At 42.9% G+C, this 24473-nt stretch overlaps 2 protein-coding genes across 2 annotated transcripts; one reads left to right on the top strand and one right to left on the bottom strand.

Annotated features, from left to right (window-relative positions):
• Window positions 1-168: 168 nt before the first annotated feature.
• Window positions 169-6450, bottom strand: Rad1 (RAD1 checkpoint DNA exonuclease). Its single transcript, XM_051150960.1, has 5 exons — window positions 6093-6450; window positions 4596-4704; window positions 2037-2295; window positions 879-977; window positions 169-566 (listed from the first exon to the last, which is right to left on the bottom strand). The coding sequence occupies exons 1-5, from the start codon at window positions 6288-6290 to the stop codon at window positions 389-391; spliced, it is 843 nt and encodes a 280-aa protein (XP_051006917.1). The 5' UTR covers window positions 6291-6450; the 3' UTR covers window positions 169-388.
• Window positions 6451-6947: 497 nt separating this feature from the next.
• Brix1 (biogenesis of ribosomes BRX1) lies at window positions 6948-23195 on the top strand. Its single transcript, XM_051150958.1, has 10 exons — window positions 6948-7146; window positions 9167-9278; window positions 11640-11683; window positions 13705-13775; window positions 19531-19580; window positions 19682-19755; window positions 19959-20009; window positions 20119-20220; window positions 22382-22510; window positions 22771-23195. Exons 1-10 carry the CDS (start codon window positions 6988-6990, stop codon window positions 23038-23040), a joined length of 1062 nt encoding a protein of 353 aa, XP_051006915.1. The 5' UTR covers window positions 6948-6987; the 3' UTR covers window positions 23041-23195.
• The last annotated feature ends 1278 nt before the right edge of the window (window positions 23196-24473 follow it).

Below are 24473 nucleotides of genomic sequence, written 5' to 3'. Positions count from 1 at the left end.
TTCAGAGCACTGGGGTTTGATTCCTGGGGCTGCAAGGTGGCCCATAACCATCTTTAACTTCAGTTCTAGGGCATCAAATGCCCTCTTCTGAGCTCTGCAGGCACCAGGCACACATGTGGTGCATAAACATCCAAGGTAGGAAAATATGGATATACCTCCACACCCACCCACCCCTAAAGTAAGACAGTCATAGAACAGTAAAGGAAGCCAGATAATTTATAGCTATATGAAAACACTTATTCACAAAATAGAAGTATTTACACTATGGGACCTTGCTCCTGTCCTCTCTGTGCATCTCTATACACATGCCTCCGATATGAAATTGTGAATTATGCAGCCAGAGTGAGAATACAACTATAAATACACACACATAGTCACAATGAATTATTCAAGACTCGGGAACTTCTTCATCAGGACAGCAGTAATACTCCACAAAACATATTTGCCCATCTTCATTTCTAATCATGTACTGCAGTGACAGGAATCCTCGGTTATCTGTCCGAATAGACACTTTACAAGATAAAGCTAACGCCTTCGTAGAGGGTTTCAGTAAAGAAAGTTTGTATCTGTAGGAGAGTAAGTAGAAAGCTGTTATTTGGATCAACTAAATGCAATTCATGCAACATAGTAAAGGACAAAAGTCAGCCAGGAACGACTGAGCACCAAATACTTAACCACCGCGCTGGCCTGATCTTGTTTTATCCAGCCATGATTACAACCCAATACCCCAAGGAAATCCAGTGCTGCCCAACCATCTGTTTTTTTGTAATGTGATGCATTTTTTAGCAGATTAAAAACGACCTGTTTTGTTTTTATATGGAAATATGGTACTTAATTTCACCTTTATTAACAATGCAACTTTCATATTAAGAACTGACCTGTTGACCTGGGTCTTATTACAGTGAAACGCTTCCATCAAGTCAGAGTCTTTGGGATAGTCAAGGTGGGAGCTTCCTGCATTTCCAAAAGTAGATAACCTACAGTTGAAAGTAAGTGACTCATTTATTCATAGGCTCAATAGTAAGCAATACCAGAATCCATGGTGCCTTAAGAAATGACATATTAAAAACGTAGTTATAGAGGCTGGGGAGATTGTTCAGTGGGTAAGTGCATTGGCAGTGTAAGTCTCAGGACCTGGGTTCAAATCCTAAGAACTCAAATGAAAGAGGCAGGTATAACAATGCATGTCTGTAACCCTGCCACTCGGGGACCGAGACTGGCAGGCCCTCACAACCCGGTAGGCACTTGTTTAGCCAAAATGGGCAGCTGTGACTCAAGGCAATAAGGTGGAGAGCACCAGAGGAAAGCACCTGCTGTCCTTTTCTGGCCTCACCTGTGCATATAGGGCACATGCACCTGCATATCACGTAAATGCACTGCACACACACAGACCACAACAACATCTGCTGTGTGTATATTTATAAATATGAAGATATGTATATGAAAATATATAAAACAACTAAACACCCTAGTAGTTTGGGTGTCACCCTGTGACAGGCTCAAGCTGGTCTAGAGCTGTCTGTGTAGTTCAGATTGGTCTTGTTCTCAATTCTCTTGTTTCCACCTCCAAATGCTGAGACTACTGGCCTGTGGCACCGCGTACTGTATGCATGTGCATGCGCACGCCTGTCTGTGCACGAGAGTCCAGGTGCATTAGATCACTTTGGAGCTGGAGTTACAGGCAGTTGTGAGGTGCCTGATGTCATGCTGGGACTCAAACTTCGGTCCTCTGAAGAACAGTGTATGCTCTTAGTTGCTTAAATCATCTCTCTAGCCTAGAAACAGCTCTGACACTGGTTTGTAGATTACAAGAACAGGCTTCTCATGAACAAGCCAAGAGTGCCACACTAAAGAATGCTTAATGGGTTATTCTTCTTATGTCTTAAGTTTCCCATCTTTTAGTTGTAAAATTATGAAATAAGCAAATAATTCTGAAAATTCTAGGATGGGTTTAAAAAAAAACCTACAACTCAAGCAAATGTTGAGTAGAGTTGGATCCATACTAGACCACAATAAGCTCAACTGCACTCATGTACCTGAAATAGGGCTTCTCAGGAGACACGGTGATCTGTAGGACATCACTGGTCATATCCAACTCAGAAAAGGCTTCTCGGAGCCCCTCTGACTGCAGGATAATCTTATTCATAACATTGGTGCTGCAGAAATCAAAATCCAGAGTGTCTTCAGGCTCCTGAGTGTTGATTTTGCAGACTGTCACCACTCCTCCTTCTTCTAGAAACAGCATCAAAGGGTGACCATAACCTTGGTAACACATCCGGAGTGCAGTTAAAGTCCCTGCAAGGAAAGAAGTCACATGGGGCTTAACTCTGTGGCTCTGGGTTTAGCTTTCTCTGCAAATGACACATATATTGCTTTGAGAATTTATTCTGCCAAGCTTTTAGCAAGTATGCCTCTTCTTAAAGACTTCTAATTCCAGTAACTGCAAGGAAAAGACTGGGAATCAGAGCAAAAGTTAACTGCTGAAATGATTTTCCCACTTGTTAAACATGCATCAGAAACATGCTCAGTCACCTTATATACAATGGCTCCTATTAAGATACAGTACTATTTTAAATCAAACTGGTGGCAATAGAGGTAGCCACTGGTGATGTAACTTAACACTTCAGATCCCTACAGAAGAGGAATATAAAGTCTCTGGCTCCTTCCTACTGGTTAGAGAGCCAGTAAGGGATACGGGGAAATCACATGTTCTCAGGAATAACCAGCTGGGAACACTGCAATAGGAAATGCATAATTAAACACACATTTACTGTAGTATAGGGATGCTGGTTGGGTGAGTGCACACATGCCATGGCATGCCCAGGGATGTCATAATACAACTTCTGGGAGTGCGTTCTCTCCTCCTACCAATGGACCTTGGAATCAAGCTCAGGTTTTGTCAGGCTTTCAGGGTAAGTGATTTTACCCACTCAGCTACCTCACCTGTTCAAAGTGCTTAATTAGACCTGGCTACAGATCTTGCCTCAGACTCAGTATTTTAAAGGGAAATAGGCAAGAAAGTCACAGCAAGTTCCAGGCCAGCTCCGGGACATGGTATGGCTGAGTACACTGTAATCCCAGCACTCAGAAGTTGAGGCAGGAGTTCAAGTTTAAAGCCAACTTGAGCTATACATAAGACCTTGTCTACAAAACCGATGTTTTTAGAACTATAACTGAGTATTCCCTAGCGTACATTCAAATTAGTTTCCTATGAGATAAAATTCTTGAATTTTTTTTTCCCTTGTTCTTTTGGTTTTTGAGACAGGGTCTCTCTGTGTAGCCTTGGCTGTCACTTTGTAGACCAGGCTGGCTTTGAACTCACAGCAATCCAGCAGCCTCTGCCTCTCATGTGCTGGGATTACAGGTGTGTGCCACCACACACAGCTCACTCTTGGATTCTTCTGGGATTCTTGTAGTCTTATGTCCATCGCAACTGAATTCCTAACCAACAGTCAACCTGGAGTCAGGAAACTCTGCTTTTCTCTGCCTGTAAGTAGATGGTGATTCTGAGTAAGTAGAGAAAATTCGTAATTAAAGACGTTAAAGATATAACTAATGACTGTTCAAAGTCTTCTTTGATCTTAGACTCGTGCAGCGGTGTGTAGTGACTGATGCGGTCAAGCTGACAGGCTCCAGAGTCACCTAGCAGATAGGCCCTAGGCGAGCCTCAGATGAGGGAACGTCCTGACCCAGCTGAGGTGGTGGGAGATCATTCTAAGAGTGAAAAAAAAAAGGAAAAAGCCTCCAAAGCAATGCTCTGCTTTCTGCCCGTGGACAGGACGTGACCAGCTTCCTCGCACTCTGGCTTCCATGCCCTTCCTGCCATATGCACTACACCCTTAGCCTGTGAGGCAAAACAAAGCCCTAAATTGCTTTTGTCTTTTTTCCTCAGCAACCAGGAAGGTGACTAAAGTTGCTTGTATGTTAAGATGAACTAAGATGAAGAAATATCTTCACAAGTGTACAGAAACTATAAACAAACATTCAACCAACATTTTGACTATTTATGTTCTATGATTATAACCACAGGGAGAAAATGAATTTGAAATCACTTTCCCTTTATTCTTGGAAAGTTTAATACATGTATACAATGCATTCATATTCGCCCCTAATTATTAGGGCCAGACATTACTCTCCCTAAGACTCATCAACCTGTTGCAAAGAAATATAATTTCCCCTCCCCTAGCAGCCATGACTGCCAAAAGCTTCTCCACTAGGGGTGCGACCCCAGGAGTCCATCCTTCAGCAGTTAGGTCCCTAAGCAAGCTCTGGCTGGCCTGGGGTCGCAGCTCAGCTGGCAAAGTGCTTGCCTAAGTATTAAGTGCTGGTTTCAATTCCAAACACCACACAAAACTACAGATGGTTGCATATGTCTATAATCTCACATCACTTGAGAGGTTAAGGCAGGAATACGGTAAGTTCAATGTCATCCTCAGCAGCACAGCAAGTTCAAGGCCACTGTGGAATACATGAGACTGTCTCAATAACTTTTTGTAGAATTCTTCCTATATTTTCTATTTTCCTAGCATAATAAATACTTTTATATAATAATAATAATAACAACAATAATAATAATAATAATAATAATAATTCACCTGGCGTAGGACTGGATCCAAAAATAGATAAACAGTCTAAAAGGATAGTTAAGTTAATTCGAAACGTAACTGAATCTTCCTGAATGATAAATTCTTGAAACACTTCAGCCTATGAAAAAGTAAACATGAAAACACAAATATAGGATTATATTAAATAATGAAAATTCACACATAAGATTTTATATTTCACTTTGTTTAAAAAGTAACAGTGCTGTGCCAACTCTATGAGCGCAATTTCTCATTCCCAACTAAGACATGCTAATAGTTTTTCAACCATTACTCTCTAGAATACTACTCAATGGCTTAATCATTAAAGCAGTAACAGGCTCCATTTAGAAGCTCCTGAAGGAAGGGGAGAATATAATAAAAATATATTGTATGAATTTCTTCCTTTCTTCTTTTCTTTTTAAAGGAGGCTGGAGAGATGGTTCAGCAGTTAAGAACATTGCCTACCCTTCTAGAGGACCTAGGTTTGATTTCCAGCACTCACAACCACCTGTAATCCTTTCCAGGGACTCTAACACCCTCTTCTGGACATTGCAGGAACCAGGCACATACCTTTTGCAGTCATTTATGCAGGCAAAACACTGGTACACATAAAATTAAACACACACACACACATACATACATACACACACACACACACCCCTCCCCAGGAATCCCTCATCCTCATTTCTGGATCTAAACCTATCTCTCATGTGAGCTTACCCTGACTCTGGCCTTGTGGCCAACAGCTAAAGCTAAAGCCAGTTTAAGATAAGACAATTTAATAATGAATGCATGATAATAGTTTCCAATCTCTTTTGAAGGCAGAAACCATGTTTTCTTTATGCCTCCATTTGTGACGTCATACATCATATCCTAAAATATAAATTGAATGCTGAGATCCAATCTGAACCACACAAACACTCCTTTGGAAGACTAGATTATGGCTGTGGGGGACAGTGCAGGGCTTTGATCCCAGCACCTCAATACAAGGCAGAGGCAGCTGGATCTCCAAGAACTTGAAGCCAGTCTGGTCTAGAAAGCAACTTACAAGTAACCAGGGTTACAGATTAGATTCTACTGTCTCAGGGGGAAGCATGCTATTAACCCACTATGAGGAAAAACTAAAATGTGCACAACAATAATTATAAAGAGTAAACAAACATTCTGGGTTCTTTTCCTAACTCAGTTGTAAGACTTTTGAAAACCAAATCTTGCAATTGCCACTTACGTAAAGTATGAATGATAAATGTGCCTATATTTGTAAAGATTAAAAGAGGCAAAAATGAAGAGTGTTTCCTTAACTATACCTCGAAATCATTGTGTGTGAGAAAAGATGGGAAAGTATTTGTTGATAGGAAAGATAAAAACATCAAGTAATGACATTTTGTTCTCAAACGAGTTTTGTCGAATAAGTCCTTCCAAATTCATTCGGGAATGCTTTAAGAAAAAAAAAAACAAAAAACAAAAAACAAAAAACAAAAAACAAAAAACGTCTCCTCTGCCCCATACCTGAATAAAGGCATTTGCTTGCACACACTTTGCATTCTCCACTGTAACCTTGATTCCATTTTTAGTAGCAAAACACGTGGCGTGGTCTTTGAAATGAATGGCTTTTAGGACGGTGGACAGATTCCTAACGTTGTCAAGGCTGGCCACTAAGCAGTACTGTCCATCCTCGTCCTCAAAGTGCTGGGTTAGGAGAGGCATGGATGGTCCACGGCACCGTCGGTTCGGAGAGAGAGAGATGCTCCTCTTCGGAAGGTCTCTGAAAACCCGAGAGACGGAACAACACACTTCTCGTCAGTGCTGATGGGGCTGGAGACCCCAACCTGGAGCCGAAATCGGAGGACCAGGAAGAGCCCACTTTTGCCACTTTAACTTTGGGGGAAAATTCTATCTCCCTGCCTCAAAACTACGGTTTCCTTGTCTTCCACAGAGGAAAAAACAAACAAAACAACAAGCTGCCATTCACAGGGCAATTCTAATAGGCGCGAGTTGAGACAGGGTAACCTAGGCGCCACCAACCTGGCCTGACCCGGAACGCGCGGCTGCGGCCCCGTCGGCCCGTCCCCCAGCTCACCAGCCCGCTTGTCGCACAGCCGCGAAGCCACTAACTAAGGGGAGCTCCGGGTGCCTTTGAGGTGCTGTCCGACGCCTCAAGGCTCTTTGCAGCCCAGCCCCTGAGTGTCCTGAAACCAGCAAGCCTAGCAAAGCAGCTCCCGCCACTGTTCAGATCCGCCGTCACCGAGCAGCCGCGGGCCTAGATAGTCTACCACGAGACCGGAAGAAGGAGCCTTAGAGATGGAGGACTAACCCACAGCCTAGCGTGTACTACCGTAGAGATCGGAAGGAGGAGCGAGCGGCAGAAGCGGAAGTGCGGGCTTAACTAACGCGGCGAGGCAAGATGGCGGCGACCAAGAGGAAGCGGCGTGGGGGCCTGGAGGTTCAGGCAAAGAAGCCGAAAAGGAGCCGGAAAGATGCAGGGCAGCCAGTTAAGCAGGCCGCTGTGGCGAAAGAGGTGGAGGAAGAAGATAGAGGTCGTATACCAGGTCCAGTTTGCAAGGTAAAAGGCTCAGATCCCGGAGTTGGGATCGGCTTCGTGACTCGCCTTTGGGCGGCGAAGGGATGGCAGCCAGTGCTTTACAGGACCATGAGTTTAGTGGTTCCCTCGACTGGAATGGACAATGTGTATGCCTGAATTTCCTGCTGGTGTGTTCCTTTCGGCCCGTAGACCCTTAGCCAGCTCTCAGGGAGGTGACTTAACGGGGTATTTAGTTACAGTATGCTGTCTTGCAGTTACTCGTCCCCCGCCTCCCCAGGGTAGCCCTTTTCCATTTTTCGCCTTTTGGATGTACCTATAGAAACCCTTCCATACTGCCATGTTGGGCGGTGTCGGACAGGGCTGCCGAAGTTTGTTTCACAAGCCTTTACAGTGACTGTCCTGTGACTCTAACTTGTTTGGTTGGAGCTTTAATTCAAGGGATGAATAATAAAAGGCCAGGCTAGACTAGACCATTAGTTTTATCCATGTTCAACCGTGCGACGCAAGGTGAGCGTCCCTGCCCGAGCACTTAGGAGACGATGAACAAGACTTCTTCCAGATATCCTGGAGTTTAGAAAGAAGGCTTCATAGAAAATGTCGTGCTTATTCAAAAGCCAAGCAGATTCTTGGTAAGAGTTACTGAAAACTCTGTAAGCAAGATGGAAGGAATTAGCCCCACACCCACACTCTGTCTCCCCCAACCTTATCCCCCCCCCCCCCCACACACAGGGGTTCCCTGTGTAGCCTTGGCTATCCTGGGCTCACTCTGTAGACCAGGTTGATGCTTGAACTCAGAAATCTGCTTGCCTTTGGCTCCCTGAGGGCTGGGCTTACCGGCATGTGCCACCGCTCCTCAGCTCCCAGTAGTACTCTAGTTAAGTAGAAAAGAAATGTGTAAATTGTAGCCCAGTTTTAATTAGCAGTTAAATCTTATACTCTTGTCCTAAAGGACAGAAGTGACTTTTGAGAAAAATAATCTGGGGTTGTAGGTTTTCAATAAATGTTAGTGCGTGCCCCTCCCCCCTTTAGGAGCTAGACAGAAACATGCTGGGATCTGTCATCTGAATCACACTATGGTATATTACTTGGAACTCAGGAGGTAAAGCTTACTTTTAGGATGTAAGGAAACATGAAGGACTTAGCCTTTGAGCTGGATTTCAAAGAAAGGGTTCCATTTGGATACTCAGAGCAAGCCTGAAAGAAGACATTACGTCGGAGATGGAGACAGTCTAAAAGGTAGCGCCTGGTTTGCTGAGTGAGTGTGGGGCCAGAGTCTGGCAGTGATGGTGTAAACAGTGGGCATGTATTTTAGAATCCAGCTGTAGAGGGTGTGTCCTTTTTGAACTTTGGAAATCCCTCTGGGGTAAAATCATGACTTGGATAGTGCTTTTAAAAGATTAAGTTGGGGCTAGTTAGATAACTCTCAGAACTGACTCTGTCTGGAAAAGCCAGCTGATACCCAGTATAGGGGGTTAAGAAAGGACAGTGTAAGACTTTACAAACTGCTGTAAAGAGGTGCTGGTAGTAGGTAGGGGTGCCTATGATGTCTGTATGAGAACTAAGGGCAACTGGGACAGTCAGAGGCCGAGGAACTGAAACGATGGTAGCAGGACGATGGAAGGCGCGAGAGGAGGAAGGACCCTGGTGAGGAAACTGGCTGCATGTAATACGGTGATGTCTAGTGTTCTCAGTAGGTTGGAGCCTCACTCTAACTCATGCATTATTAGGGCTAGAGAGACTTCCTTTCCTTTCTGTAGATGGTTAAAGCTGGAAAGGAGCATAGTAAAGTTTAAAATGTTTAAAAATGAAAGGGTGCTAAGAAAGTCTCCTTATGGTAGTGAGGGGCCGTTGGAAAGTGGTGTGCTTTGTTTGATTTTTCTCTGTTTTAGACAGATAGCCTTAAATTCCTGGTTCAGGTGAGCCTCCCGCTTCGGCCTCACAGGCCGGGCTGCAGAGGCATAGCACTGTGCCTGGTTCTGGTGTCAAAACCACACCAGAGAAGTTCAGCACAACATGTTAAAAATGTTTTTCTTTTCTTTAGGGCAAATGGAAAAATAAGGAGCGGATCCTCATCTTTTCTTCCAGGGGAATAAATTTCAGAACAAGACACTTAATGCAGGATTTGAGAATGCTGATGCCTCATTCTAAAGCAGGTACTGTGGAATGTGTATGTATAAACTTGCCTAAGTTGTGTATTTACATATTTACTTGCCTGCTCAGCTTTGTTGGTAAGGAACCACAGTACAAGGGTTGCAGGCATAGCTCAGTCAGTGAAGTAGGGGATTATCTGAGTTTAGTCCCCTGAACTTTGTAAAGGAGCTGGGTGTGGTGGCACAGATTTTAACTCCAGCTCTGAGAAGGTGGAGGCAGGTGGCTATCTGGGGCTTGCTGACAAGCGGCCTTTTCTAGTTGGCAACTTCTAGGCCAGTTGAGGGACCCTGTCTCAAAAAACAAGGTTAGCAGCACCTGAAGAAAAGTGCCAAAGTTGAGGTTGGACCTCTGGACTAGTGAGTAGGTATACACACACACACACACACACACACACACACCATTTCAAAAGTTCATTCTTTCAAATATCTCTTTTTAAGAGAAATTTAACAGTTTATAATTTATTGACAAAAGTCCACGTTTTCTTTACATTTTAAAACATCTATCTTATAAAGAAACATTTACACACACACACACACCATTTCAAAAGTTCATTCTTTCAAATATCTCTTTTTAAGAGAAATTTAACAGTTTATAATTTATTGATGAAAGTCCGCATTTTCTTTACTTTTTAAAACATCTATCTTATAAAGAAACATTTTCTAAAAGTCCAAGAACATGGTCACTACAATGGCTTCCAGTGGTCAGGGGATTGGTGAGATGCTGAGTAAGGACTGCTATGTATTGTTTTCCGAACATTATTCTGTTTCTCTTCTTTCTCTCCCTCCCCCCCACCCCCCTCTTTTTAGACGAGGTCTCACTTATGTAACCTTGGCTAGCCTGGCCTTGAACTCATATCTTCTGGCCTAGTATTGGAACTAAAAGTGTGTGCTACTGCCGCGGCTTAAGAGGCTAGTGAAAGTGTTTGCTCTTGGGATTACACATCTGTGGCTGCTATGTTTGCTGAGATGCAGGTTGTGTTTTATGTAATGGCGTGGTTCTTCAGCGCTTCTCCAGCTGGCACTGCCTGTGCTGTCCTCAAGCCCTGAAACTAAGTGAACATTTTCACTATTATTTCTATGATTATCCAAAACCAATTTTAAAATTAGTTTTCATTAAAAATTATGTTTTCATTAGTTAAAATTTTTTTGGTCTGGTGTGGCCGCACAAATCTTTAGCCCCAGCATTTGGGAGGCTGATCTGTTGAGTTCAAGGCCATTTTGGTGTGCCTAGTTTCAGGCCAGCCTGGGCTACATAGTCCGTCTCGTTTTAGTTTCAGAGGCTGGGCATGATGGTGCTTACCTGTGATCTCTGTGATGGTGGCAGGAGGGTCAGGAATTGAATGTCATCCTGAACTTACATAGATACTTGAGGCCTGCGTGAGCTACATAAGACCCAAATTTAAAGAAAAATTTAAAAAAGCTGGGTGGTTCTAGGGCTGGGCATGGTGGACCACACCTTTAATCCCAGCACTTGGGAGGCAGAGGCAGGCGGATAACTGTGAATTTGAGGATACCCTGGTCTACAAAGAGAGTTCTAAGACAGTCAGGGCTACATAGAGAAACCCTGTGGGGCGGGGGGAGACAGACTGGGCCAGAAAAATTGTTTTAGTTTTGAGCCAGGCCAGATGGCACAGGCCTATGATTCTTACTACTTGGAAGCCGAGGTTAGAAGGTTGAAAGTTCAAGGCCTGCCCAAGCAAATTAGTGAGATCCCACCTGAAAATAATTCCATTCCCTCGAATTAATTGATTGTTTAAAAGGTATATACATCTGATGCATTCATAATAATCTTATACTATACTGTTGGCTTTTGGCTAGTTTTTATTTGTGTTTTGTGTGTTTGTTCATGGGATTAGCACAGTTTGATTTTATTTTCATAAGAATAAATGTTCAGCCGGGTGTGGTAGCCCACGCCTTTAATCCCAGCACTCAGGAGGCAGAGGCAGGCTGATCATTGAGTTCAAGGCCAGCCTGGTCTACAAAACAAGTCCAGGACAGCCAAGGCTACACAGAGAGACCCTGTCTCAAAAAACAAACAAAAAAAGAAAAGGAAAAGAAAAGAATAAATGGTTATTGTATCATCACAGGAAAAAAAAAAAGTAAAGAGGGCTGAGCTGCAGCTCAGAAGTGGAGGGTTTCCTTGGCTTTGCCTCTCCTGTCCATTCCAATACAGTGGCAGGAGTGCACTGCACGGTCTGCGCAGTACTTTTTTAGTTTACGTTTAAAAAGAGTAAAGAGGTGAATGTTTTTAGCTCTAATTAGTCTTAAAAGGCTTTATTTGTAAAAATAATTACCTAGATAGCAAATGTAATCAAAGAAAGTCTTGAAATCTTTTATTTACTTGCTTTCTCTTTCTTTTTACAGATACTAAAATGGATCGTAAAGATAAATTATTTGTGATAAATGAGGTAATTTTAAAATTAATTACAAATATTTTATCAACCCTAAAGATGACCCATTTAACAAAGGTTATTTGGTGACTTATAAAAATAGTTTTGTGAATAATTCAAATTCTACTAATTTAATTTGTCAGTTGTTTTTCTTCAATGATATCTAGTATTTTATGAAACTTATAGTAGGTACTCATAAGAATAATCTACCAGTGTATATAAAACAATTTTAAAAATGTTAGCTATTTATAGAAAACCCATGTTGTAAAAAAGTACTTTGTCGTTATTAAGTGTACAGGGCAAATTTGTTCTCTCGGTGTTATAGGCTCCTGATAGTAAAATTTCAAAGTACTGTTGAAGATACTAAGCTTGTATTTCAAAGCAAAATTTTTCTAAACAGTTTTAAGATAATTGTTTGGCTGTGGAAAGGCTTTTGTTTGGTGGTTTGTCACAGTTGCTGCTGTAACATGGCATTATTCTATAAGCTCTGGCAACATTGTTGACCAGAACTAGAACAATTCCCTTGTTGTCAGGGTGCTGTCATTCCAGTGAGGGAGACAGGACAGAAACAAGATTTATATCCAGTGAAGAGAAGAGAAATAAAGCAGTGTGTATTTTTCATTACTGAGCTAGATTAGAAAACCCTTTCTGAGAGGAGTTGTCCTGAAGGGGAGCTGCCAGCTTACCGTGGATGAGCATTCCAGTAGAGAGAAGGCAAGTACAAAGGCCCAGAGAGTGTTAAAAAAGAAAAAAGAAAAAAGTGCAGCAATAGTAGATAACAAAAACACACACAAAAAAGTTGTAGCTAATTTTTTTGTTGTTGTTGGTGGTGGGTTTTTTGTTTGTTTGTTTTTCGAGACAGGGTTTGTCTGTGTATCCTTGGCTGTCCTGGACTCACTTTATAGACTAGGCTGGCCTCTAACTCACAGTGAGCCACCTGCCTCTGCCTCCTGAGTGCTGGGATTAAAGGTGTGCACCGGCATGCCTGGCCTAAGATTTTTTTTTAATTATTTATTTATTTTTGTATGTGAGTGCTCTGCCTGTATGTACAGCTACAGGCCAGAAGAGAGCATCAGATTCCATCATAGATGGTTGTGAGCCACATGTGTTTGATGGGAATTGAACTCAGGACCTCTGGGAGAGCAGAATGCGCTCCTAACACTGAGCCATCTCTCCAACCCTGTACCTACGATTTTTTAACTTTGCAAGTTTCACATCTTGAGTAGGTTGAATTTATGATAACACAGAAGTTTATTTCTAGGATGGTTTTGTGTTTCTTAAGGATGGTTTTTAAGTTTTCACCATGTTGGTGGGCATGGTGTTGCTTACCTTTTATCCCGCAGAGATATGCATTGAGGTCGAGGCCAGCCTGGTCTACAAAGCAAGTTCCAGGTCAGCTAGGGATACACAGAGAAAAACAACAACAATAAAATCTTTAGATGTTGATTAAATCACTTTGAAATAGGTTTTATTTACTTTTGCTTCTTATCCCTTAATTCATGAATAAAAGTTTGTGTGAATAAAATCTTAGACTTTATCAAGTTAAAGAAAAACCTAAAAAGCTGATGATTAAAGGTTATCTTTGGTTTACTTAGGGCTATATTTTGTGGTACAGTTTTATTGTCACATATCTTATGCCTAGTGCCTTATATTCAGTCATTATTGGTTGTGCATGGGTCTATAGTCAGAATCCAGTGCAAAGACACCCATTGCTGTAAATATTAGGCCAGCTGGGCCTGCGTCTCACCCTTGGGAGGTGGCCGCGTATCAGGGAAGGCCAGCTTGGGCTGTCATGACACCCTGCCAGCGAGAGACAAAGTGCGTCAAACCATAGACTAAAGAATTTGAGTGGACACTTCTACCAAAGAGGTGCATAGAACATCAGACTTACCTTGAGTAGAATGCCAGAGATAGAAAATTCTGTGAATAACTATACACAGGTTGTCTTAGTGGCCTTGTTTAAATCGTTTTGGAGAAACCCAGTTATTTATTATTTTAGTTTTTGTTATATTATCTGTTGCTTTTTTTTTTTTTTTTAGGTCTGTGAAATGAAAAACTGCAATAAGTGCATCTACTTTGAAGCTAAGAAAAAACAGGATCTGTATATGTGGTAAGGGAGTACGTTAAGAGAGTTGAGTGGAGCCTGTATATGTGGTAAGGGAGCACGTTAAGAGAGTTGAGTGGAGCCTGTATATGTGGTAAGGGAGCACGTTAAGAGAGTTGAGTGGAGCCTGTATATGTGGTAAGGGAGCACGTTAAGAGAGTTGAGTGGAGCCTGTATATGTGGTAAGGGAGCACGTTAAGAGAGTTGAGGGGAGCCTGTATATGTGGTAAGGGAGCACGTTAAGAGAGTTGAGGGGAGCCTGTATATGTGGTAAGGGAGCACGTTAAGAGAGTTGAGTGGAGCCTGTATATGTGGTAAGGGAGCACGTTAAGAGAGTTGAGTGGAGCCTGTATATGTGGTAAGGGAGCACGTTAAGAGAGTTGAGGGGAGCCTGTATGTGTGGTAAGGGAGCACGTTAAGAGAGTTGAGGGGAGCCTGTATATGTGGTAAGGGAGCACGTAAGAGAGTTGAGTGGAGCCTGTATATGTGGTAAGGGAGCACGTTAAGGGAGTTGAGTGGAGCCTGTATATGTGGTAAGGGAGCACGTTAAGGGAGTTGAGTGGAGCCTGTATATGTGGTAAGGGAGCACGTTAAGGGAGTTGAGGGGAGCCTGTATATGTGGTAAGGGAGCACGTTAAGGGAGTTGAGGGGAGCCTGTATATGTGGTAAGGGAGCACGTTAAGAGAGTTGAGTGGAGCCTGTATATGTGGTAAGGGAGCACGTTAAGGGAGTTGAGGGGAGCCTGTATATGTGGTAAGGGAGCACGTTAAGGGAGTTGAGTGGAGCCTGTATATGTGGTAAGGGAGCACGTTAAGAGAGTTTGAGTGGAGCCTGTATATGTGGTAAGGGAGCACGTTAAGGGAGTTGAGTGGAGCCTGTATATGTGGTAAGGGAGCACGTTAAGGGAGTTGAGTGGAGCCTGTATATGTGGTAAGGGAGCACGTTAAGAGAGTTGAGTGGAGCCTGTATATGTGGTAAGGGAGCACGTTAAGAGAGTTGAGTGGAGCCTGTATATGTGGTAAGGGAGCACGTAAGAGAGTTGAGGGGAGCCTGTATATGTGGTAAGGGAGCACGTTAAGGGAGTTGAGTGGAGCCTGTATATGTGGTAAGGGAGCACGTTAAGGGAGTTGAGGGGAGCCTGTATATGTGGTAAGGGAGCACGTTAAGAGAGTTGAGTGGAGCCTGTATATGTGGTAAGGGAGCACGTTAAGAGAGTTGAGGGGAGCCTGTATATGTGGTAAGGGAGCACGTTAAGAGAGTTGAGTGGAGCCTGTATATGTGGTAAGGGAGCACGTTAAGGGAGTTGAGTGGAGCCTGTATATGTGGTAAGGGAGCACGTTAAGAGAGTTGAGGGGAGCCTGTATATGTGGTAAGGGAGCACGTTAAGGGAGTTGAGTGGAGCCTGTATATGTGGTAAGGGAGCACGTTAAGGGAGTTGAGTGGAGCCTGTATATGTGGTAAGGGAGCACGTTAAGAGAGTTGAGTGGAGCCTGTATATGTGGTAAGGGAGGACGTTAAGGGAGTTGAGTGGAGCCTGTATATGTGGTAAGGGAGCACGTTAAGGGAGTTGAGTGGAGCCTGTATATGTGGTAAGGGAGCACGTTAAGGGAGTTGAGGGGAGCCTGTATATGTGGTAAGGGAGCACGTTAAGGGAGTTGAGTGGAGCCTGTATATGTGGTAAGGGAGCACGTTAGGGAGTTGAGTGGAGCCTGTATATGTGGTAAGGGAGCACGTTAAGGGAGTTGAGGGGAGCCTGTATATGTGGTAAGGGAGCACGTTAAGAGAGTTGAGTGGAGCCTGTATATGTGGTAAGGGAGCACGTTAAGAGAGTTGAGTGGAGCCTGTATATGTGGTAAGGGAGCACGTTAAGAGAGTTGAGGGGAGCCTGTATGTGTGGTAAGGGAGCACGTTAAGGGAGTTGAGTGGAGCCTGTATGTGTGGTAAGGGAGCACGTTAAGGGAGTTGAGTGGAGCCTGTATGTGTGGTAAGGGAGCACGTTAAGGGAGTTGAGTGGAGCCTGTATATGTGGTAAGGGAGCACGTTAAGGGAGTTGAGTGGAGCCTGTATATGTGGTAAGGGAGCACGTTAAGGGAGTTGAGTGGAGCCTGTATGTGTGGTAAGGGAGCACGTTAAGGGAGTTGAGTGGAGCCTGTATGTGTGGTAAGGGAGCACGTTAAGGGAGTTGAGTGGAGCCTGTATATGTGGTAAGGGAGCACGTTAAGAGAGTTGAGGGGAGCCTGTATATGTGGTAAGGGAGCACGTTAAGAGAGTTGAGTGGAGCCTGTATATGTGGTAAGGGAGCACGTTAAGAGAGTTGAGTGGAGCCTGTATGTGTGGTAAGGGAGCACGTTAAGAGAGTTGAGGGGAGCCTGTATGTGTGGTAAGGGAGCACGTTAAGAGAGTTGAGGGGAGCCTGTATATGTGGTAAGGGAGCACGTTAAGAGAGTTGAGTGGAGCCTGTATATGTGGTAAGGGAGCACGTTAAGAGAGTTGAGTGGAGCCTGTATATGTGGTAAGGGAGCACGTTAAGGGAGTTGAGTGGAGCCTGTATATGTGGTAAGGGAGCACGTTAAGGGAGTTGAGGGGAGCCTGTATATGTGGAAAGGGAGCACGTTAAGGGAGTTGAGGGGAGCCTGTATATGTGGTAAGGGAGCACGTTAAGAGAGTTGAGTGGAGCCTGTATATGTGGTAGGGAGCACGTTAAGGGAGTTGAGGGGAGCCTGTATATGTGGTAAGGGAGCACGTTAAGAGAGTTGAGTGGAGCCTGTATATGTGGTAAGGGAGCACGTTAAGAGAGTTGAGTGGAGCCTGTATATGTGGTAAGGGAGCACGTTAAGAGAGTTGAGTGGAGCCTGTATATGTGGTAAGGGAGCACGTTAAGAGAGTTGAGGGGAGCCTGTATATGTGGTAAGGGAGCACGTTAAGGGAGTTGAGTGGAGCCTGTATATGTGGTAAGGGAGCACGTTAAGGGAGTTGAGTGGAGCCTGTATATGTGGTAAGGGAGCACGTAAGAGAGTTGAGTGGAGCCTGTATATGTGGTAAGGGAGCACGTTAAGAGAGTTGAGTGGAGCCTGTATATGTGGTAAGGGAGCACGTTAAGAGAGTTGAGGGGAGCCTGTATATGTGGTAAGGGAGCACGTTAAGGGAGTTGAGTGGAGCCTGTATATGTGGTAAGGGAGCACGTTAAGGGAGTTAGTGGAGCTGTATATGTGGTAAGGGAGCACGTAGGGGTTGAGTGAATGTGTGGTAAGGGAGCACGTTAAGGGAGTTGAGTGGAGCCTGTATATGTGGTAAGGGAGCACGTTAAGGGAGTTGAGTGGAGCCTGTATATGTGGTAAGGGAGCACGTTAAGGGAGTTGAGGGGAGCCTGTATATGTGGTAAGGGAGCACGTTAAGGGAGTTGAGGGGAGCCTGTATATGTGGTAAGGGAGCACGTTAAGAGAGTTGAGTGGAGCCTGTATATGTGGTAAGGGAGCACGTTAAGGGAGTTGAGGGGAGCCTGTATATGTGGGTAAGGGAGCACGTTAAGAGAGTTGAGTGGAGCCTGTATATTTGGTAAGGAGCACGTTAAGAGAGTTGAGTGAGCCTGTATATGTGGTAAGGGAGCACGTTAAGAGAGTTGAGTGGAGCCTGTATATGTGGTAAGGGAGCACGTTAAGGGAGTTGAGTGGAGCCTGTATGTGTGGTAAGGGAGCACGTTAAGGGAGTTGAGTGGAGCCTGTATGTGTGGTAAGGGAGCACGTTAAGGGAGTTGAGTGGAGCCTGTATATGTGGTAAGGGAGCACGTTAAGGGAGTTGAGTGGAGCCTGTATATGTGGTAAGGGAGCACGTTAAGGGAGTTGAGTGGAGCCTGTATGTGTGGTAAGGGAGCACGTTAAGGGAGTTGAGTGGAGCCTGTATATGTGGTAAGGGAGCACGTTAAGGGAGTTGAGTGGAGCCTGTTTAAATGGGTTTATTCTTTGCACATCTTATATAACAGGATCATTCTTTAAGGTAAAAGGGAGGAAAAAACTAAACTTTGATTGCAGAGTGTTTGAAGTCTATAAAGAACACTCAGGGAGGCAGAGGCAAGTGAATCTGAGTTCGAGGCCAGCCTGGTAGTCTACAAAGCGAATCCAGGACAGCCAAGGCTACACAGAGAAACCCGGCCTTGGAAAACTAAAAAAACAGAAGTGCAAAACAAAATTTAACACGAATATTGTAGGCATGGGCTGTCTTATAGACATTTGCATCTTATAGACAGCCGTCTTACTCTATGTAGATAGGTTGTTGGCTCTGTTTCTTAACAATTAAACTTTATTATACAACCCAACTAGCTTACACAAGAGGGAAAAAAGGTTAAAAGGAAAAAGAGTGGACCTTCTGGTATCTGCTCCACAGGACTGGTCCCTGCGTGTCTCTGGCCTGCGCTCTGGTCCAGCCTGTTCACTGTGCCCGAACCTGCTGCTCCTCTTCCCTCTCAGCCTGTCTCTCACATGCAATGGGTGGGCTCTGCCTCCCATTGAGGGTTGATTAGAAATACAATAGTCCAGGTGGAGTCCCCAGGTCTCCTTCCTGAATTTCAGGCCCAGGATGGCTCCACCCAGTCTATCTCTAGGTTAATCTCAGGGAATATCCATGGTGTGTCCAAGGGCAAAGCCCTCCAAGACTGCTTTCACCTGTGACAAAGCTTACAATCCTTCCCATACATCCTCCTTCTTTTAAAAAATAATTAAAAACTATATACACAAATATACATATATACAGAATCATCAGATATCAAATACATAACCAAGTCCTTTTATACTTGTTAACCTGGGAGAAAGTATTCCACTATCCTACCAAAGAGAGTCTTTTCCCTTCATGAGAAATTGCAATTATCAATCTATAAATGTGTTTTTAATTCTTAAACTAAAGCTTCTAGTAACACTGTAGCTATCTAGTCTTCAATCCCATCAGAGACCCAAGAAGGAAAATCTATCTAATAAAGGAAGTGCTGGCGGACAACTTCCAAGTTGCATAGGACAGAGAGAGCAGACCGCCTGGATCGTCACCGGATTCTCTCCTTCATTGGGGCAATCAGTCTTCAGCCTTATCGGCCCAAAACATCCAACAAACTGCTTTTTGAAGCAGGAAATCCGACGGTCTGGCCCATCTAGTCTCTTTAAAGCTGGACAGTCAACTTTCCAGCATCACTGTTGATCATAGTGGACAATCAGCCTGTCATCAGCAGTAGAGATAAGAACAGTTTCTCAGTCCAGTGGCCATTCTGTCACCCACGTCTCTTGAAGCCCCCATCTTCAATGATGCATACAGAGATGCGGCCAGGAGCGGATGTCTCTCTCTGTCAGGAAAGCCCTCATCCTTAAATGCCATATTCTGTGGATCTCTGAAGAGTTTGAAGACCAACTCTCTATCTATTCCTACAGTTATCAATCTATTCCTTTGAAGACATATATAAGAAATTAAACAAACCTGCTCTATGACAAAGTAAGTTAGTATCTAGTAAGATTTCTAGGTAACTAAATACCAACTTTTATCCCCGATCTTCCTGAACAGATTATTAATAATTAGTTTTTCATAAGACATTACACCTTTTTGAATGAGGGGCACATGGATAATACATTAAATAAATGTTGAACAAAATGATCTTAAGCTTCTAATATACAATATATAATATTTTGTCAACAATAGGTGCTTTTTTTATAATCTGCTGGTATGGATGAACATTCCCTGCAGTGTACATTCTAATTTGTTGAAAAGCTTCCTTCATATATTTCAGGCTTTCAAATTCACCGCATGGGCCATCTGCCAAATTCTTGGTTCAGAATAGTAAGTTTGACCTAGCATTTTTTAAAATGAAAGATTTAGAAATGTTTGGGAATAATTGTGTAAATTTTTAAAAACTTTTCTGTTATTATTATTATTTTTAGTTCATACCCTGGCTGAACTAAAGATGACTGGAAACTGCTTGAAAGGTTCTCGTCCCCTTTTGTCTTTTGACCCTGTAAGTTTCTTGGTCGGTGTATGGTCTAATTTTCTTATGCTGAACGATTGATATGCAGTAGATATAGAATATGTATGTGTGTTCACACACACACTCACACAGTCACACACACACACTCACACACATTTATATTTAGTATGAAGAACTTTTATTAAAGAATGTACTCTTAATTTCAAATCATGTGCTAATATTTTTATTTGTAGGCTTTTGATGAATTACCACATTATGCTTTGTTAAAAGAACTCTTAATTCAGGTAAATATCTTTCCTGGGATGTCTTCTTTTGAACTTGTTTGTTAACTTAAGACATCAAAACACATACTGTGCCTTGGAATGAAAATCTAACAGACTTAATTTTCATAAGATCTTTAGCACACCCCGGTATCATCCCAAGAGCCAGCCATTTGTGGACCACGTGTTTACATTCACCATTCTGGACAACAGGATATGGTTTCGGAACTTCCAGGTTAGCTCTACTTTACTTGCTATGTTTTAGATATGTTGGGATATGTAGCATTACTGACACTGGAAATATATATTCTTTTGTTTTGAATAGCTCCATTTCTCCTTTGGATGGTTGTGGCAAATGATTGTCTGCTGCCATATACCTAAAGTGACCTCTTCTTATTTTTATAGTTGTCAGTTGATGTGACATACATTTTTCACAAGCCGGTATACTCATTTAAAAAAAGAAAATAGGCTGGAAGCCTGCGCTGGTTGTCCTCCAGCCTTCCTGAGTCCTGTAAAGGGCAGTTCGTTGTTCCTCTTCCTGAAAGGTTAGAGTAGCAGGTAGAGGGTGGGAGGCTGTTAAGACTTAGGAAAACAGAATTGCTATAGCAACAACTTTTAGGTGAGTCATGACATGACTCACTCAGGATAAGTGGGGATTTTAGAAGTCTCTAAGCAGGAATTTGGAATAATGTGCAGGAAAATGGAAAAGTGGAGAACAGCAAGGCAAGATTGATGCAGCTGCAGGGGATGGGCATGGGGCTCCTGTCTGCATGTTATAGAAGATTCCTTACAGTATCAGTTACCTCTCCTGACTTTGGAGTACATGTGTTAAATTGTTAATGCAGGCAAGTCCCTGTGAGTTGGAGGCCGGCCTGCTCAACATAGTAAGTTCAAGGACAGCCAAAGCTATGTAGAGAGACCCTGTTTCACCAGACAGTCAAGAAAGAATGCTATGTTAGTGTATGTGAGACTCAAGATAGGAAACAGATTCAGATTTTGCAGCTACAAAACAAAACCCTAGGGCTGGAGAGATGGCTCAGAGGTTAAGAGCACTGGCTGTTCTTCTAAAGGTCCTGAGTTCTCTTCCCAGTGACCACATAATGAGATCTATAATGAGATCTGGTGCCCTCTTCTAGTGTGCAGGCACTCATGCAGGCAAAAATACTGCATAAATAATAAACAAATCTTTGATTAAAAAAAAAGCAAGAACAGAAAACACTGAGGCGTAATGTGTGTAAGCATAAGGTAGGCATAAGGGTCACATGTTTGTAGTCCTAGATCTGGAGGAGAGACAGGTAGCCCCTGGGGCACCTCATAAAGCAGAGAGGGGCTATTGAGATGGCTCAGCTAGTGAATGCTCATTACCAAGCCTGCAACCTGAGTGTGACTCCTGGGACACGTGGTAGAAGGCGAGAACTGACTCCTGTAAGTGGTCCTCTGGCTTCTGCATGTGTGCCAACACACATGCAATGTAAAGGAATGCAAACAGCAACACGTGGGCAGCTCCTGAAGAGCAGCACCTGCTGTTAACATCTGCCTTCACATGCACATGCACACATGCACCAGTAAACATATAAAGCCCCATACACATGAACACAGAAAAATAATGTTTTCTGTATAACTTCCTTTAGCTGGTAACAGATTGTAGGAAGGATTGTGATTTGTCATTTTCTAAATTCTTAACCATATCTTACTTTGAAGATTATCAATTCTGGTTTTGTGCTTCGTTTGTTAGTTTGTTTATTATTTATTTATTTTTTTTAAAGCTCAAGGACAATTTTATTGGAATGTAAGAGAAAAAGCAATCGGACAGATGAGCTGTCAGTTTTGACAGTTGTCTGGAAAAGGGATATGGAGAGAGAGAAAGGCACACTGCTGGCAGTGGAGGTCTACAAGGCAGAGCTGGACTTTAGGAGGAGTGAGGATGCCCAGAATTTCAGGGAAAGAGTGCTAAGGTGTTGGACAATGTGTCCCTTCCCCACAAAAACGGATAAATAAAAGTTATACTCTTCTGAGTCCTAACTCAGGAACCAGGCAGGCCACATGGCAGAGGCTCACCCTGCTGCCTGGCAGAAGGAGTTGCAAGCACCTGCCCTGAGAGGGGCCTTCTGCAAAAAAATTGGCTGGATACAAAATTAACTCTAAAAAGTGCTTTATATTTTTGTTTTGTGTTGTTTTGTCTGTTTGAGAGACAGGCCCTTCTGTGTAGCTCTGGCAGGCCAGGAACTCAGTATGTAAATGAAGCATAATCTGCCTCTGCCTCCCCAGTGCTGAGATTAAAAGTGTAGGATGCTTGGTCTATCAATTCTTAGAGCATAATGTAATGAAGTTGTGGCTAGTTTACCGTTTGTCAATATTATACCCAAATTAGAAGCAATGTTTCTCTTTTATTGAAGATTATAGAAGAAGACGCTGCTCTAGTGGAAATAGGACCTCGTTTTGTCTTAAATCTCATAAAGATATTTCAGGGAAGCTTTGGAGGACCAACTTTGTATGAAAATCCTCATTATCAGTCTCCAAACATGGTAAGCTGGGTGTTTTGGTTGGTTCTGTGTTTGGGTTGTTTTGTTGTATTTATTGGCTGTGATGCTACAACTTTTTAGCCATACTGATTGTGTAATTACTGGCTTATCCCCTGTATGACTGAGATTGTTTTGCTACGCATCTATCTGCAAATGACCACTGCTTGCTTTCTTTTTCTTTCTTTCCTTTTTCTTTGTTTTGTATGTCTGGGTGCAGGGACATAAGAATGCCTTATTCAAAAGCCTCTGTTCTTTTGTGCCAGCATCGACGTATCATAAGGTCCATCACGGCTGCAAAGTACAGAGAAAAACAGCAAGTCAAAGATGTTCAGAAACTGAGGAAGAAAGAACCAAAGACTATTGTTCCACACGATCCCACTGCAGATGTCTTTGTTATACCAGCAGAGGAAAAACCAGTAGAAATACAGTGGGTGAAGCCAGAGCCAAAAGTAGATCTGCAAGCAAGAAAGAGAAGGGTTTACAAGAGGCACCGGAAGCTGCAGCAGAAGATGAGCAGAGGGAGTGCGAAGTGAATCAGTGCATAACTGTCTTAGTTACTGTATATTTATTTTGCTTTCCATTTGTAAATACGTTCAGTATACAGAACTAGCTTTGTCTAAATAGAGTGCCCTTTTAAGGAATTTGAAATCTTAACGTCAGTCTTTTTCTAAATAAAGCATCATCAGAACTCACCGGCTACTTTCTATTCTTTTTAGGACTCATGTAGTGTTAGGAATAGTTAACACAGGCACAGCTTGCCTGCCCTCTGTGGTTAGAACTTTAGTTAGGTCAAGCTGAAATTCAAACAGACTTGGGTCCTGATTACTTACAGAGGTGCTGGGCACTTTTGAGAGCAGAGTTTGTGGAAGGCAGGGTGGAGGTAAAAGGTCATTTTACTGAGGTTTCTCTGCTGAGGTCAATAGCTCATGAGCCCTTGGGAAGGCCACCTCAGAGCATTTCTTTTAGGTTTTGAAAACCAACTAACTATCCAGGTGTGGTGAAACTCAGTCTCCAAAAAACAAAAAAAGGAGGAGGAAAAGAAAAAGAAAACCAACTAAACTTAACAAATTTATCTTAGAAGCAATTAGTATAGATTGTTTACAAGTAGGAAAAAGTAGGACAGTTAGGGTCTGAGAATGCTGGAGGCTTTCCTTCTTGTGACAACTCCTGAGTGTAGGAGACAATGGCAGCTTCTAGAGAGTAGCAACCAGGAAAGCAGTGACTTGACCCTCCAGTAGGATGGGATAGGTGGCTGCTGAGGTGCACACGGATGAGCTGTCTGTATGTACAGTTGTCATTACACACACACACACACATACACACACACCCCTAATGTCAGATGGTTTTGTCATTCCTTTTAACACTGTTTTCACACATCTGCAGCATGTTTACTAACTGGACAGCATTTCATTTCTTTTTGTGCCATAGCTACATTATCCCTTCAAAGATAACCAGGTTTATTTTTGTGTTTCTAGTGTCATGTTTAAATGGTAAATATTTCTGTACAGAAATCTGTTGTATAACACTTGTGGTTAAAACTCTGGCCAAAGGTTTTCTGCAATAAGACTTTCTGATATTTTTGTAAGGCCTGAAATTGTACTTGTCAGTCATGAGAACATTCATATTCTTGGACTCTTGCCAGTGAGAATACCTGCTGCAAATAAAAATAACAAAACATTAGTTTTGAGGGGAGATTAGGATTGGGAGGGAGGGTTGGGCTAATGTCTTTCTGGGGTAGGGCATTTTTCACTTAATTTTACTAGTTTTATGTTGTTGCTGGTTCTAGATATACTCCCTAGTTTATTTTTTGTCCTCATTTGGTTTTTGTTGTTATTAATATCCTGACCAAATTCAAATTGGGACGAAAGGATTTATCATACGCGTCCAGGTTCATCGAGGGATGTAAAGGTCGGGACTAAGACTAGAATCTGGAAGCAGGAAGTGAAGCAGAGACCCAGTAGGAAGA

Source organism: Acomys russatus, chromosome 9 (genome assembly GCF_903995435.1).
Source record: "Acomys russatus chromosome 9, mAcoRus1.1, whole genome shotgun sequence".
Lineage (NCBI taxonomy): Eukaryota > Metazoa > Chordata > Mammalia > Rodentia > Muridae > Acomys > Acomys russatus.
This window is presented reverse-complemented; position numbering and strand designations above follow the sequence as displayed.

Coding starts and splice junctions, on each gene's coding strand:
- Brix1 (XM_051150958.1), top strand. CDS start 6,988: ATGGCGGCGACCAAGAGGAAGCGGCGTGGGGGCCTGGAGGTTCAGGCA. Junction 13,776..19,530: donor AAACAGGATCTGTATATGTG/GTAAGGGAGTAC, acceptor CATATATTTCAG/GCTTTCAAATTCACCGCATG. Junction 19,581..19,681: donor CAAATTCTTGGTTCAGAATA/GTAAGTTTGACC, acceptor TATTATTTTTAG/TTCATACCCTGGCTGAACTA.
- Rad1 (XM_051150960.1), bottom strand. CDS start 6,290: ATGCCTCTCCTAACCCAGCACTTTGAGGACGAGGATGGACAGTACTGC. Junction 4,705..6,092: donor AAGCAAATGCCTTTATTCAG/GTATGGGGCAGA, acceptor ACTTTTTCATAG/GCTGAAGTGTTTCAAGAATT. Junction 978..2,036: donor CCTGAGAAGCCCTATTTCAG/GTACATGAGTGC, acceptor TTTCAACTGTAG/GTTATCTACTTTTGGAAATG.